At 42.0% G+C, this 13,833-nt stretch overlaps 1 protein-coding gene across 5 annotated transcripts in view; it reads right to left on the bottom strand.

Annotated features, from left to right (window-relative positions):
• USP24 (ubiquitin specific peptidase 24) overlaps positions 1 to 13,833 on the bottom strand; it is a 137,696-nt gene that overhangs the window by 47,252 nt on the left and 76,611 nt on the right. For all 5 annotated transcript variants that reach the window (XM_070468116.1, XM_070468118.1, XM_070468119.1 and 2 more), the window contains 6 exons: positions 9,632 to 9,727; positions 9,287 to 9,515; positions 8,444 to 8,603; positions 7,423 to 7,578; positions 5,187 to 5,257; positions 4,112 to 4,272 (listed from right to left, as the gene is read on the bottom strand). In XM_070468116.1, coding sequence (XP_070324217.1) covers positions 4,112 to 4,272; positions 5,187 to 5,257; positions 7,423 to 7,578; positions 8,444 to 8,603; positions 9,287 to 9,515; positions 9,632 to 9,727 — 873 coding nt within the window. The remainder of the gene's footprint in view (positions 1 to 4,111; positions 4,273 to 5,186; positions 5,258 to 7,422; positions 7,579 to 8,443; positions 8,604 to 9,286; positions 9,516 to 9,631; positions 9,728 to 13,833) is intronic.

Below are 13,833 nucleotides of genomic sequence, written 5' to 3'. Positions count from 1 at the left end.
TGATGCTGTGAAAGTGCTGCACTCAATATGCCAGCAAATTTGGAAAACTCAGCAGTGGCCACAGGACTAGAAAAGGTCAGTTTTCATTCCAATCCCAAAGAAAGGCAATGTCAAAGAATGCTCAAACTACCACACAATTGCACTCATCTCACACGCTAGTAAAATGATGCTCAAAATTCTCCAAGCCAGGCTTCAGCAATACATGAAGTGTGAACTTCCAGATGTTCAAGCTGGTTTTACAAAAGGCAGAGGAACCAGAGATCAAATTGCCAGCATCTGCTGGATCACTGAAAAAGCAAGAGAGTTCCAGAAAAACATCTATTTCTGCTTTATTGACTATGCCAAAGCCTTTGACTGTGTGGATCACAACAAACTGGAAAATTCTGAGAGATGGGAATACCAGAACACCTGACCTGCCTCTTGAGAAAGCTGTATGCAGGTCAGGAAGAAACAGTTAGAACTGGACATGGAACAACAGACTGGCTCCAAATAGGAAAAGGAGTACATCAAGGCTGTATACTGTCACCCTGCTAATTTAACTTATATGCATAGTACATCATGAGAAACGCTGGGCTGGAGGAAGCACAAGCTGGAATCAAGATTGCTGGGAGAAATATCAATAACCTCAGATATGCAGATGACACCACCCTTAATGGCAGAAAGTGAAGAACTAAAGAGCCTCTTGATGAAAGTGAAAGAGGAGAGTGAAAAAGTTGGCTTAAAGCTCAACATTCAGAAAACTAAGATCATGGCATCTGGTCCCATAACTTCATGGCAAATAGATGGGGAAACAGTGGAAACAGTGTCTGACTTTACTTTTTTGGGCTACAAATTCAGTACAGATGGTGACTGCAGCCATGAAATAAAAAGACGCTTACTCCTTGGAAGAAAAGTTATGACCAACTTAGACAGCATATTAAAAAGCAGAGACATTACTTTGCCAACAAAGGTCCGTCTAATCAAGGTCATGGTTTTTCCAGTAGTCATGTACGGATGTGAGAGTTGGACTATAAAGAAAGAGGAGTGCTGAAGAATTGATGCTTTTGAACTGTGGTGTTGGAGAAGACACTTGAGAATCCCTTAGACTGCAAGGAGACTGGGTGTTCATTGGAAGGATTGATGTTGAAGCTGAAACTCCAATACTTTGGCCACCTGATGCAAAGAGCTGACTCATTTGAAAAGACCCTGGTGCTGGGAAAGACTGAGGGCAAGAGGAGAAGGTGATGACACAGGATGAGATGGTTGGGTGGCATCACCGACTCAATGGACATTAGTTTGGGTGGACTCTGGAAGTTGGTGATGGGACTGGGAGGCCTGGCATGCTGCAGTTCATGGAGTTGCAAAGAGTCAGACACGACTGAGTGACTGAAATGAACTGAACTGATGGGTGAATGGATAAACAAAGTATGATATATACAAAAAGGAATTATCATTCAGTCTTAAATAGAAATGAAACCCTGACTCACGCTGTAACATGGATGAATCTTGAAAATATTATGGTAAGTTAAATAAGCTAGATAGAAAACGACAAATATTGTATGATTTCACTTTTATGAGGTACCTAGAATAGTCAAATTTATAGATATAAATTAAGGTGGTAGTTGCTGGTGCCTGGAGGAAGGAGGGAAATGAATGAGGTATTATTGTTTAATGGGAGAAGAATTTCAGTTTGAGATGATGGAAAAATTCTGGAAACAGACAGTGGTGATGGTTACACAAAAATGTGTATCTGCTTAATTTCACTAAGTCACACTCCTAAAATGGGTAAAATTGTAAATTTTATGTTATGCATATTCTACCACAGTAAAAGAAAAAAAAAATCTAGTAACTCTAAAACAATCATCATCTACAAGATTGTCTCTGAACTATCTCATCATGTCCTTTGTCCATTTTTCTATTTGGCTGTTGGTCTTTTGTGGCTTATAATATCTCTTCTTATGTATTATCAAAATTAGTTTGCTGTCTGTCACATATGTTCATATGTTATAAGTCTATATAGTCGGTTTAATTGTCTTTTGACTCAGGTGTATTTTTTTTTCATAGAAAATTTTAATTTTTCAGAGTCAAATTTACCAGTCTTGCATTTAGTGACTTCTTACTGGGTATAGACTTCCAGTTTAGAATGCTAAAGAGCTTGGCTGCACAACAAGGTGAATACACTTAATGTTACTGCCCTGCATAGTTAAAAATGGTTATAATGTTAAATGTTCTGTTATGGATCTTCCCAAACCAAGGATTGAACCTGGGTCTCCCACACTGTAGGCAGATTTTCTACCTGTGCCACCAGGGAAGCCCCTATGTATATTTTACTACACTGAAAAAAAAAAAAAGACCAAGTTTGGTATTTGGAGTTTTTGTTGCTGTTCAGTCACTTAGTTGGGCCTGACTCTCTGCAATCCCATGGACTGCAACATGCCAGGCTTCCCTGTCCTTCACTGTCTCCCAGAGTTTGCTCAAACTCATGTCCATTGAGCCGGTGATGCCTTCCAATCATCTCATCCTCTGTCATCCCCTTCTCCTCCTGCCCTGAATCTTGCCCAGCATCAGCGTCTTTTCCAATGAATAAGCTCTTCATATCAGGTGGCCAAAGTATTGGAGTTTCAGCATCAGTCCTGCCAATGAATATTCAGGGTTGATTTCCTTTAGGATTGACTGGTTTGATCTCCTTGATGTTCAAGGGACTCTCAAAAGTCTTCTCCAACACCACAGTTCAAACGTGTCAGTTCTTCGGTGCTCAGCTTTCTTTATACTCCAACTCTCCGTACATGACTACTGGAAAACCATAGCTTTGACTAGATGGACCTTTGTTGGCAAAGTGATATCTCTGCTTTTTATATACTGTCTAGGTTTGTCATAGCTTTTCTTCCAAGGAGCGAGTATATTTTAACTTCATGGCTGCAGTCACCATCCACAGTGATTTTGGAGCCCAAAAACAAAGTCTGTCACTGTTTCCCCATCTATTTGCCATGAAGTGATGGGACCACATGCCATGATCTTAGTTTTCTGAATGCTGAGTTTTAAGCCAGCTTTTTCACTCTCCTCTTTCACCTTCATCAAGGGGCTCTTTAAATCCTCTGCTTTCTGCCATTAGGATGGTGTCATCTGCATATCTGAGGTTATTAATATTTCTCCTGGCAATCTTGATTCCAGCCTAAGCTTCACCCAGCCCAGCATTTCACATGTTGTACTCTGCTACTTCAGCATTCTTGCCTTGAGAACCCCATGAACAGTATGAAAAGGCAAAGCGATACAACACTGAAAGATGAACCCCCCAGGATGGTAGGTGTCCAATATGATACTGGAGAAGAACAGAGAAAGAGCTCCGGAAGGAATGAAGAGGCTGAGCTGAAGTGGAAGTGGCGCCCAGTTGCAGATGTGTCTGGTGGTATTTGGAGTAGCTCTAACATTTCTACTAAGGGCTTTAATTTATGAAGCATATACAAAGGAAAATATATACTGATTTCACAAATCTCTGTGGCATCTTCTAAGCCCCAGAGCAAGGGCTTGCTGGTAAAGCTGAGCTGGAGAAAGTGGCCTAAACTTGAGGTCAATGTGGGATTTCTGACCTCCCAGCCTGCGCCTGCGCCTACACTGGGGCACCCTTGTAGGCAGGCTTGTCTCAGGAGGTAAGATGGGGCAGGCAGGATGGTTTTAGTCATGTCTCTGAACCTGGACCACAAGACTCCTTCCATGTCCAGGATGTATAAACCCAAGAAAAAGCTAGAAGGATACCCTAGTACCTCTAGACATGGAGTTATAAAGTATGCTAAAAATGTGATGTACAGGTGTGAACTCTTTTACACAGTGATATGGCTCAAATAATACAGTTTCTCAACCACCAGGTGAGTCTTCTTTCTGGGGTAGGTGGACCAGGTAGGGTGGAGGTAGAAGTTGGGGTGGTGGAGAGAAAGAGAGCCTGGTATTGTTTCTTCTAACTCTTTGGTCCTAAATGGGAGGAAAACCTGAAATGTCTTCTTTCAAGGTATATATGCTGGAAGAGAGAAGGAGAGATTCTGTCATCTCAGTCATGTACTGTGGCCTGCAGGGGAGCAGTACACAGATCATTGCTCCTTCTCTGTATGATGTGAATGCTTTCATCTTTATTACATACCTCTGATTGACTCCTCGCATGATACTGGTTGGGGACCAGAGAGGCAGCTGAGCAGTGAGAATCACACCCAGCAGAAACTGATTTGGCTTCTGCACATCTGGGTGGGCTGAAGTATCTGTCTGACTCAGAGTGTACAGCTGATCGCAGGCAACACGGCGAATCTGAAATCACATTTTTAGTGGCCAAGGGTGTACATCAACCAACACACAGACTGCTTAAAAAATGATTTTCCTCCAAAGTCCATACTCTTGAATGATGCTCTAAGGGTGTGAGCATTTCAATCAGTAAAGTTTACATTGAATAAACTAGGGCTAATTTAAATCAAGTGTGGTCTGGATACTGATTTCCCAAATTATTCTAGTACTGTATTCTACTCTGGGCTTCCCTGGTGGCTCAGACGGTAAAGAATCCACCTACAATATGGGAGACCTGGGTTTGATCCCTGGGTTGGGAAGATCCCCTGAAGGAGGGCATGGCAATCCACTCCAGTGCTCTTGCCTGGAAAAGAGCGTGGACAGAGGAGCCTGGCGGGCTACAGCCATGGAGCTGCAGAGAGTCAGACAGGGCTGCGTGTCTGAGCACGCACATTCTACTCTAATCAACAGGCTTACAATTTAATGCAAATGAAAATTAGGAAATCAAAACACACACCAAAAAATCCCCTCTTCTTCATGTGTCTCAAAGTTAATTTTCAAGGTCATGTACGAAAATGAGAATTCTAAGATCTAATGAAAGTTCACGGCCTGAAGTTGGTCTTTCTTGATTTGGGCCAACAAGTTAAATGTTTAATGTTGGCTGACTTGGCCAGCTATGGATGTTGAACACTATAAGATTTTGTTTGTTATAAATAAACACAATTAATCATAGCACTAGTCTCTTAACTTTTGGTGAAATACAGACAAGAAAGGAAGATGATAGTCTAAGTGGTCACTTTGCTGTCATAGTGGTCTGTAGCACTCTGTATGATTCTCAAGAGGACTAAACACCACTCCTTCTAACTCCCCACAATGTCACAAGTATCCAGAGAGCCTAGACAGAGTAAGACCAAAGGGGTTTTGTATTGAGTAATCCTTACCTCAGCACTTGGTGATCCAAGCAGAATATCAATGATAAAATCAGCAACACAAGGCAAGTTATAGAAAGAGGCTGATGGTAAGAATAAGGAGAATGGGGGCAGGGGAGGAAACTAAGTTAGGAAATGCATTTTCAAAATTTCAGAAGTTTAGAATAACTTCTTACCCTTAACTATTGTAGACATCATCTCTTCTTCCACACAGAATCAAATTCAGTACCTCCATAACTGCCCTGTGAGTGTCTAAGGTGCTTGGGAGCGGGACTGTGTTTAAGTAATCTCTGTACCCTCACTTTTTCCCACAATGTCTTGTGCTCACTAGTGACAGAACAAATATGTCTTGCTTTGATAAACTATCAATACCTCTGAACTATAAAATGTACTCTACAATAAACTTACAAATGCTGAAAAAGCTTGAAGTTATAATTTTTCTAATCCTGATTTGAAAATATTACTGTAATCAAACAACTGTAGCAAACTGAATGAAAAGTATGGCTTATGTTCAATAGTATTTCACAGTGACTTAGACTTCTCATATATAAGCCTTTAAAAGAAAATCTGACCAAGGTAAATCATTTTTGATACTGTACTGTCAAATTTTTGATACTTTACTGTCCTATAAACATGTAACTTTTTCTGTATGTTTTTGATATCTTATATGATGAATTTGGATGTTATACCAAATAATACATAATGATCACCAATTCTATGTAACAGGCAGTCTGAACCAGTAATAATAGCAATGAATTGGGCTCCATGTGTTGGTACAATTTTTAAAGTCAAGTTGTTAAGACCTCGTCCCTGAATAAGTATTTATTGAGGGCCTACTACACACCACACAGTGTTTGGGTGTTAAGGATTCATTAGGAAACAAATGGGACAAAAGTCTGTTTTTATGGAGCTTACCATCTAGGTGGGGAGGGGATAATGACAATAAGCATGATAAGCAGAGAAATCTTCCTCTATGCTGTAGTGATAAGTGATATAGAAAAAAATAACAACAAAGATTCTATAGGTGAATGCTGAGAGAGGTAAGGATTGTGATTTCTCTAAAAAAAGGTGGGGGAAGTGGGAATAGCCATTGCAAGGGCCCTGAGGCAGGCACGTGCCTGAGTGTCTGGGAGTAGCTAGGAAGCAAGGGTGGCTGAAGCATGGTGGGTGAGGCAGGGAGTGCAAGAGGTGAAGGCACATAGGCATCACGGGCGTGGATGATGTCAGGCCTAGAAGGCTTTAGGGAAGATTTGGCTTTCACTCAATGTGAACTGAGGCCACTGCAAGGCTGTAAAGAGAGGAGTGATACGATCTGACTTACATTTTAGCGGGTCCACTCTGGTTACTGTGTGGAGAATAAACTGCAAGGGTAGAAGCAGGGAGATTAGTCAGGGCACTGCTGCTATAATCAAAGTAAGAGATGATGGAGGAGCAGAGGGTACTAACAGCAAAGGTGGCCTAACGGGAGGAATCCAGGTAGAGTCTGAAGAAGGATGTGTTGGCAGATTAGAAGTAGGGTGTAAAGAAAGGAATCCTGGAGTAGGATGACTCCAAGAATGAAAACGCTATTAAGATGGGCAACCTCTTGGGTGGTGTGGGCCAGACCAGTGTTCAGTTCTGGACATGCTAAGTTCAGGAAGTCTATTATATTTAAGTAGAGATGTCAGGGGAGGGGTCCAGGCCACAGAGGCAAATTTAAGTATTACTGACACATATAGGGAATTTAAGGCTGTGAACGTGGATGTGATTATGTGGTGAGAATGAGTGTAGAGAGAGGGGAAAAAAGTGACCAGGGGCCAAGCCTTGGGGAATCTAATGCTAAAAATATGTTTAGCAATAGCCCCAGTTTGTCAAAACCAACAATAAAGATAAAAGAACATATCTTAAATTTCATAATTTCTAATACTGGAGTTGTTATCAGTTTAGGGATTGATATATAATTCTACTTCTATAGCTTATGACCTACAGTTTTGGCTTGCTTGAATTCCTCCACTAGATGGTAAGCTCTCCTGGACAGCAGACATACTGCCTTTGTAACATCAACTGTGGAACCTTGTATACAGAGGTGCTCAATAAACACTTGTTCAGAATTTAAGTACTCTAGCACTATTCTTACCTATTCCACATGCCAACTTTCCCCTTTTCCATTTCTATTAACATGACCTTATCTATGAACGGATATAAATAATTCCCAACAGAAACCTGGCCTTTTCCTAAAACACGAATGGCAAGCAGGCCTCCTGCATACCCAGCTGTTGGCTCCGAAGCTGCAGGCAGGTGACAAGAAGGGACAAAGCCTCTCCGGCAATCAGCGAGTCTTTGGTGGACACAGACTGTTGTCGTACACAGATGCCCGCATGCAAGGCCACTGGGTCCCCTTCACTTCCGGAGCTGCAGTTGCTTCCTGGAAACATACAAAACAGAAGGTTACTGCAGGCTTACCGTTGATCCCACAGGACCCTCGAGATTATAACCCTTTAATGTGTCCATAATCCTCAAGTGAAGGTAAAGAGTTCAAGAAGACACTCTGGTCTAAGAAACAAGAGAGAATTAATCATTTACTTTGACCCCCACTGCTTTCTTTGTACTTAAAACACATTTGGAAGCTGAAAAATACATTAATGACGAAAAACTAGTTTTAGGTGCCAGAAGCAAGAACAGTGCAATTTTGGAGGCATGTGGGAGTCTTCCTGGGTTATTAGAAATGTTTCTTATCTTGATCTAATGGGTTATACTTATGTAAAAACCCTAAAACTCCTGTACATTTAACATTTCTGCACTTTACTGTGTGTACGTCATATAGTTTAAAAGCTCTATTATTAGTGAGTTATATACACAGCAGGGAAACCAAATGAAGCTAAGAAATAAAGCTATTTATAAAGGCCTAACAGAAAATAACAGGCCAAACCAAGAAAATGATTTTTCCAGGTAAATATTCTAGATGAATTTTTATTACAGCCATAATTATTGGCCTCATGACACTTTCATACACAGCAAGCTAAAACTCTGCTTGGTTTTTCTATTTATTTTGCATTTATAAACTTTTTTCTTAGTATGACATATATAAATGGAGGATATATATACATACATGTATACTTGAATATGCACAAATCTTGAGGGTTTATTTAGCTTGATGAATTTCTGTTCATGCTCAAAAGCAAGATAAAAGGCTTTCTCCTTTCTGTGATGCTGAGTAACCTATATAAAGATGATTCTTATAACTACTTTCTGTTCAATATTCTAATTATTTTACCCTTTTTAATCAGTACCTGAACTGCTGAGTCTGTTTCGAATTCCAGCAGGAAACAGAGAATTACTTTCTTTAATTGGTTGGCTACTCCCAACAAGGTCAAGCCGTCCTGCAGCTGCAGCCCATGACAGTCGCATGAAACAAGCCACGGTAGATGTAAAATCACTGACTTCCATTGTCTAAGGAAGCAAGAAAGAGTGCCGTGAGTACTTGAACACACCCCACTGACTTCAATAACCTCCTCTTGGTCTCCGTTTGCAGTGTCATTTCCCTCCAACATCATCCACAAGACAGACAGCCTTTTTCATGCTTTTGTACTGTTCAGACTTATAACTGCCTCTCTGCTACTCACAATACAGAGATTCTGCTCTCCAGGTTCTGGCTTCAAATCACCCATTTTGTTGTCACCATTTCCCCTCCTCCACACACAGCATCTTGTCTATGTGAACCACCACGTGACTTCCTACACAGGCTTCTTTTCTAATTGCTCCCACCTTCCCTTTTACCTGAACAACTTTCCTCTCTCTAAATGAATCCATGGAAATGGAATCACTACCCATTTTTAAAGGCTCAGCCCCTCCTACATGGAATCCTTGTGACAGCCACACGCGAAGGACTATTCCATTCTTCTCAGGCCCTGAAGAATGTCTTCCTTTGGTAGTCGTCTTACAACAGTTGATGTTTTCCACCTGATTTACAGCGGATTCTGCACTAGCTGATCTCTTTCTTACTTACTGTAAGCTCCTCGAGGATGATACTCACATCAGTAATTTTTATGTCTGCATAGGTCCCCCCCCCCCACCAGCGGTGCCTTCTGTACAGGAGGCCCCTGGGTCTCCTTGAACAAACACAAGCCACTTACTTGTATTGCGACTCGTGCGGCAGGAATGATCTCCTCAACTCTGATGGAAGACCGGTCAGACACTGACAGCTGTCGGTAGGATGACTTCTCTGGGGTGCCACATAAGGACATCTGCCTGCTCGTCTGCCGGCTGACGTTTCGGAATGGGCGAGAAGAAAGGGCTTCTATGCCGTCTTTGGTGAGGTCTTCATCCAATAAAGTTGGCAATGTTTGTCCCACGAGTAAAAATCTTAAACGGAAATAAGCTAGGCTAAGCCAAGGTCATTTCATACTATGTTTAAAGGATGGGATCTGGAAGAAAGAGTCAAGAGCAGCCATCTGAGAGTAATCAACAGGTTTACGTACCTTGCCAGTTGTAGACAGATGGAGTAAACGCCCTGCCTCGTTTCATAATCTACTTCTGATGGGATGGAGTCCCTCTGCATGACATTTACAACCAAACTTCAAAAAAAGAAAAAAGAAAAGGCAGGATATTTAAGACTTCTGTTTCTTTCACAGGCAATTTTCTATAAGTATTTTAATGCTCACCAGTTACTTCAAATTCTTACATGATCCTTACATGTAAATGGATCACACAGATTCCTATCACAATGATTACTTATGGTACATATAACCTTCCAGGTTCAGAATTAAAATTAGACTCCTTTCTTAGCCAAAAAGATAACCAATACAGAGTGTTTTAGATAGTTTTCCGTCTCATTAACTTGTTTGAGTTCAACAATCAATTGCTATCTTGGTATTAGAAGAGCGATCAATTCAACAGTATATCTAGAATTGGTGTGTTCTACAAAGCTTGTTTTTCACATCTACCATCACCTACATTGCTATAAAAGCTTCCCAACTCTTCTTGCTTCTACTCTTGAAGCTTCACCTCCAAAATCTATTCTCAAAAGATTAACCAGAATGATCCCTTAAAAATGGGGGTATGGGATTCCTCTGGACAAAATCCTCCTATAGTTTCCTATTCCCTTCACAGTAGCCTGTAAAATCCTGCATACCCTGACCTCTGGTATCTCTGTAACCTCACGTCCCCTACCCTTCTCCCCTCACTCAGCCCCAATCACACTAGCCCCCTGCTGGCTTTGCAGACACCAGGTTGACCCTTGCAGGGGCTTGCGTGGATGCTCCGCTGGACAGCTTTCCCCAGCATCTCCATATCTTGCTCCCTCACCTCCTTCCAGTCTTTGTAAAATATCCCCCCATCAGTGAAGCGTTCTCTGATCACTGCACTGAACCAGCTACCCGCTCTTCTTTGTCTTATTTCTTCTCTACAGTTCGTATCACCACCTGACATACACTTTTACTTCTTTATTGCTTGCCTTCCCTTCTGGACTATCATCTTCACAAAGACATGGATTTTTGTTTCATCTACGCACTGCTCTGTTTCTAGCTCTGTTTCTAGTACTTAGAAATATGCCGAGCATGTATACTGACATTCAGAAATAAGTCAGAATTAAAATGCCTTTGTTAGCACAGCTCTGTAATTGGCTGAGTGATCTGAAATGAGTTTTCACCCTCTATTTCCACTTCTGTTTCTAGTCCCCTTGATCTCTGCAAGGTCTAACCCAACCTCTCTTCCCTGAAGGCCTCCAGCAGAATTCCTTCAATTACCCTCTGCTCAAATTTCAAGCTGGCTTTCACTCTTTCCTTTCCTGAAGGAGATGGCATGCCTACTTTCTTTATGGAGCATATCTTCCAACTGCAGTGGAACTTAGCCCCATTGGTTTATCACCCCCCTTTATCTTTATTCTTTTCTTTTTCATTGGCCCCTTTTACCCAGCTCACAATGAGAACCGAGGCTTCTGCAAGTTAAAATCAAAACAGAAAAGCAAACTTTCTCTTCAGTTACCCTATCCTTCAAACTTCAGTCACCTCCTTTCTCTCACTCATACAGCAGAGATTTCTACTTACTGATTCTGCTTCCCATCCTTAAACTTGCCACTCAACACTTGGCAGGGGCTCAGGCTGCAAGGCTTTCCTTATACACGATGCCTCCTTGAACATCCAGTGCCATTCTCCACTTCTCTCAAGAGCATCATGTCCAAACCATCGCCTTCATGTGACTCACAGAGATCTTTTGCACAATCAAATTCACTTCTCTTGACTTTCTCAGTTTCCTCCATCTTATCTTCGTTCCCCACAGGGACTAAAGAGTTATCATTCACTCATTCTCCCAAGCTAGAAATCAGAGGGCCATTTAAAAAATGTTTCCTACTCTATATTCGTGTTTCCCAGGTGGCTCAGTGGTAAAGAATCCACCTGCCCATGCAGGTTTGATCCCTGGGTTGGGAAGATCCTCTGGAGAAGGAAATGGCAATCCACTCCAGTATATTCTTGCCTGGGAAATCCTATGGCCAGAGGAGCCTGGTGAGCTAGTCCAAGGAGTTGCAAAAGTTGGACATGACCTAGAGACTAAACAGCAACAACAATCTTACATCTAATCATAAAGACTTGCCTATTTCATCTTATAAATGTCTCTCTACCACTGTCCCAAATTTAGAACCTGTCATCTCTTCTCTGGAACACTAACAGTTCTTACAGTTCTCCCTGCCTCCAGTCTCTTCCACCTGTATTCATCTTTTCTACTGCAGTCAGAGTAACTGTACTAGCTAACTCCGGGCTTGGACACCTCCTGTTTTTACAAGCTAATGCTGAAATTCCTCACTATGACCCCCTCTTCACAGTCTCTCTCCTTTATCCTTTGCTCTAGTCTCACCAGGCAACTGTAGTTCCCAAGACAGCCCCTTACCTTCCAGGCTTTCACTCACCTCACCCCTCCTCTGGCTGAGAATGTCCTTGCCCCCTGAGTTACCTAGAGAATGTGACTCATCTCTGTTTCCAGCTCACATGTCACTTTCAGGGAAGCATCTCCTAATCATATTAACCCAAGCAAACCTTACCATTTAACTACAGCTTTCTTCCCCACTTCATCCCACAAAGCACCTTTTATAAGCTTCTGTTTCAATACCGGCAATAACCATTTGTTTTTTGTTAAACCCTGAGGCTCTCAGTTCAGTTCAGTTCAGTTGCTCAGTCATGTCTGACTATTTGAGACTCCATGAACCGCAGCACGCCAGGCCTCCCTGTCCATCACCAACTCCTGCAGTCCACCTAAACCCATGTCCATTGAGACGGTGATGCCACCCAACCATCTCATCCTCTGTCGTCCCCTTCTCCTCCTGCCCTCAATCATTTCCAGCATCAGGGTCTTTTCAAATGAGTCAGCTCTTCGCAACAGGAGGCCAAAGTACTGGAGTTCCAGCTTCAGCATCAGTCCTTCTAATGAACACCTAGGACTGATCTCCTTTAGGATGGACTGGTTGGATCTCCTTGCAGTCCAAGGGACTCTCAAGTGTGTTCGCTAACATTACAGTTCAAAATCATCAATTCTTCTGCACACAGCTTGCTTTATAGTCCAACTCTCACATCCATACACGACCAGTGGAAAAACCATAGCCTTGACTAGACGGACCTTTGTTGGCAAAGTAGTGTCTCTGCTTTCTATTTATTTTTTTTTGTCCCTGTTTTTTAAAATCCTGTCTAGGTTGGTCATAACTTTCCTTCCAAGGAGTAAGCATCTTTTAATTTCATGGCTGCAGTCACCATCTGCAGGGATTTTGGAGCCCAAGAAAATAAAGTCAGCCACTGTTTCCACTGTTTCCCCATCTATTTGCCATGAAGTGATAGGACTGGATGCTATGATCTTAGTTTTCTGAATGTTGAGCTTTAAGCCAACTTTTTCACTCTCCTCTTTCACTTTCATCAAGAGGCTCTTTAGTTCTTCTTCACTTTCTGCCATAAGGGTGGTGTCATCTGCATATCTGAGGTTATTGATATTTCTCCCAGCAATCTTGATTTCACCCTGTGCTTCCTTGAGCCCAGCATTTCTTATGATGTACTCTGCAAGTAAGTTAAAAAAGCAGGGTGACAATACACAGCCTTGATGTACTCCTTTTCCTATGTGGAACCAGTCTGTTGTTCTATGTCCAGTTCTAACTGTTGCTTCCTGACCTGCATACAGCTTTCTCAAGAGGCAGGTCAGGTGTTCTGGTATTCCCATCTCTCTCAGAATTTTCCACAGTTTATTGTGATCCACAGTCAAAGGCTTTGGCATAGTCAATGAAGCAGAAATAGATGTTTTTCTGGAACTCTCTTGCTTTTACGATGATCCAGCGGATGCTGGCAATTTGATGTCTGGTTCCTCTGCCTTTACTAAAACCAGCTTGAACATCTGGAAGTTCACGCTTCATGTATTGCTGAAGCCTGGCTTGGAGAATTTTGAGCATCACTTTACTAGTGTGTGAGATGAGGGCAATTGTGTGGTATTTCGAGCATTCTTTGGCATTTCCTTTCTTTGGGATTGGAATGAAAACTGACCTTTTCCAGTCCTGTGGCCACTGCTGAGTTTTCCAAATTTGCTGGCATATTGAGCGCAGCACTTTCACAGCATCATCTTTCAGGATTTGAAAGAGCTCAGCTGGAATTCCATCACGTCCACTAGCTTTGTTCGCAGGGATGCTTCCTAAGGCTCACTTGACTTCACATTC

The sequence above is a fragment of the Odocoileus virginianus genome, chromosome 5, assembly GCF_023699985.2.
Source record: "Odocoileus virginianus isolate 20LAN1187 ecotype Illinois chromosome 5, Ovbor_1.2, whole genome shotgun sequence".
NCBI classification, from domain to species: Eukaryota; Metazoa; Chordata; class Mammalia; order Artiodactyla; family Cervidae; genus Odocoileus; species Odocoileus virginianus.
The sequence above is the reverse complement of the archived record's forward strand: the minus strand, read 5'-3'. Positions and strand labels throughout refer to the sequence as shown.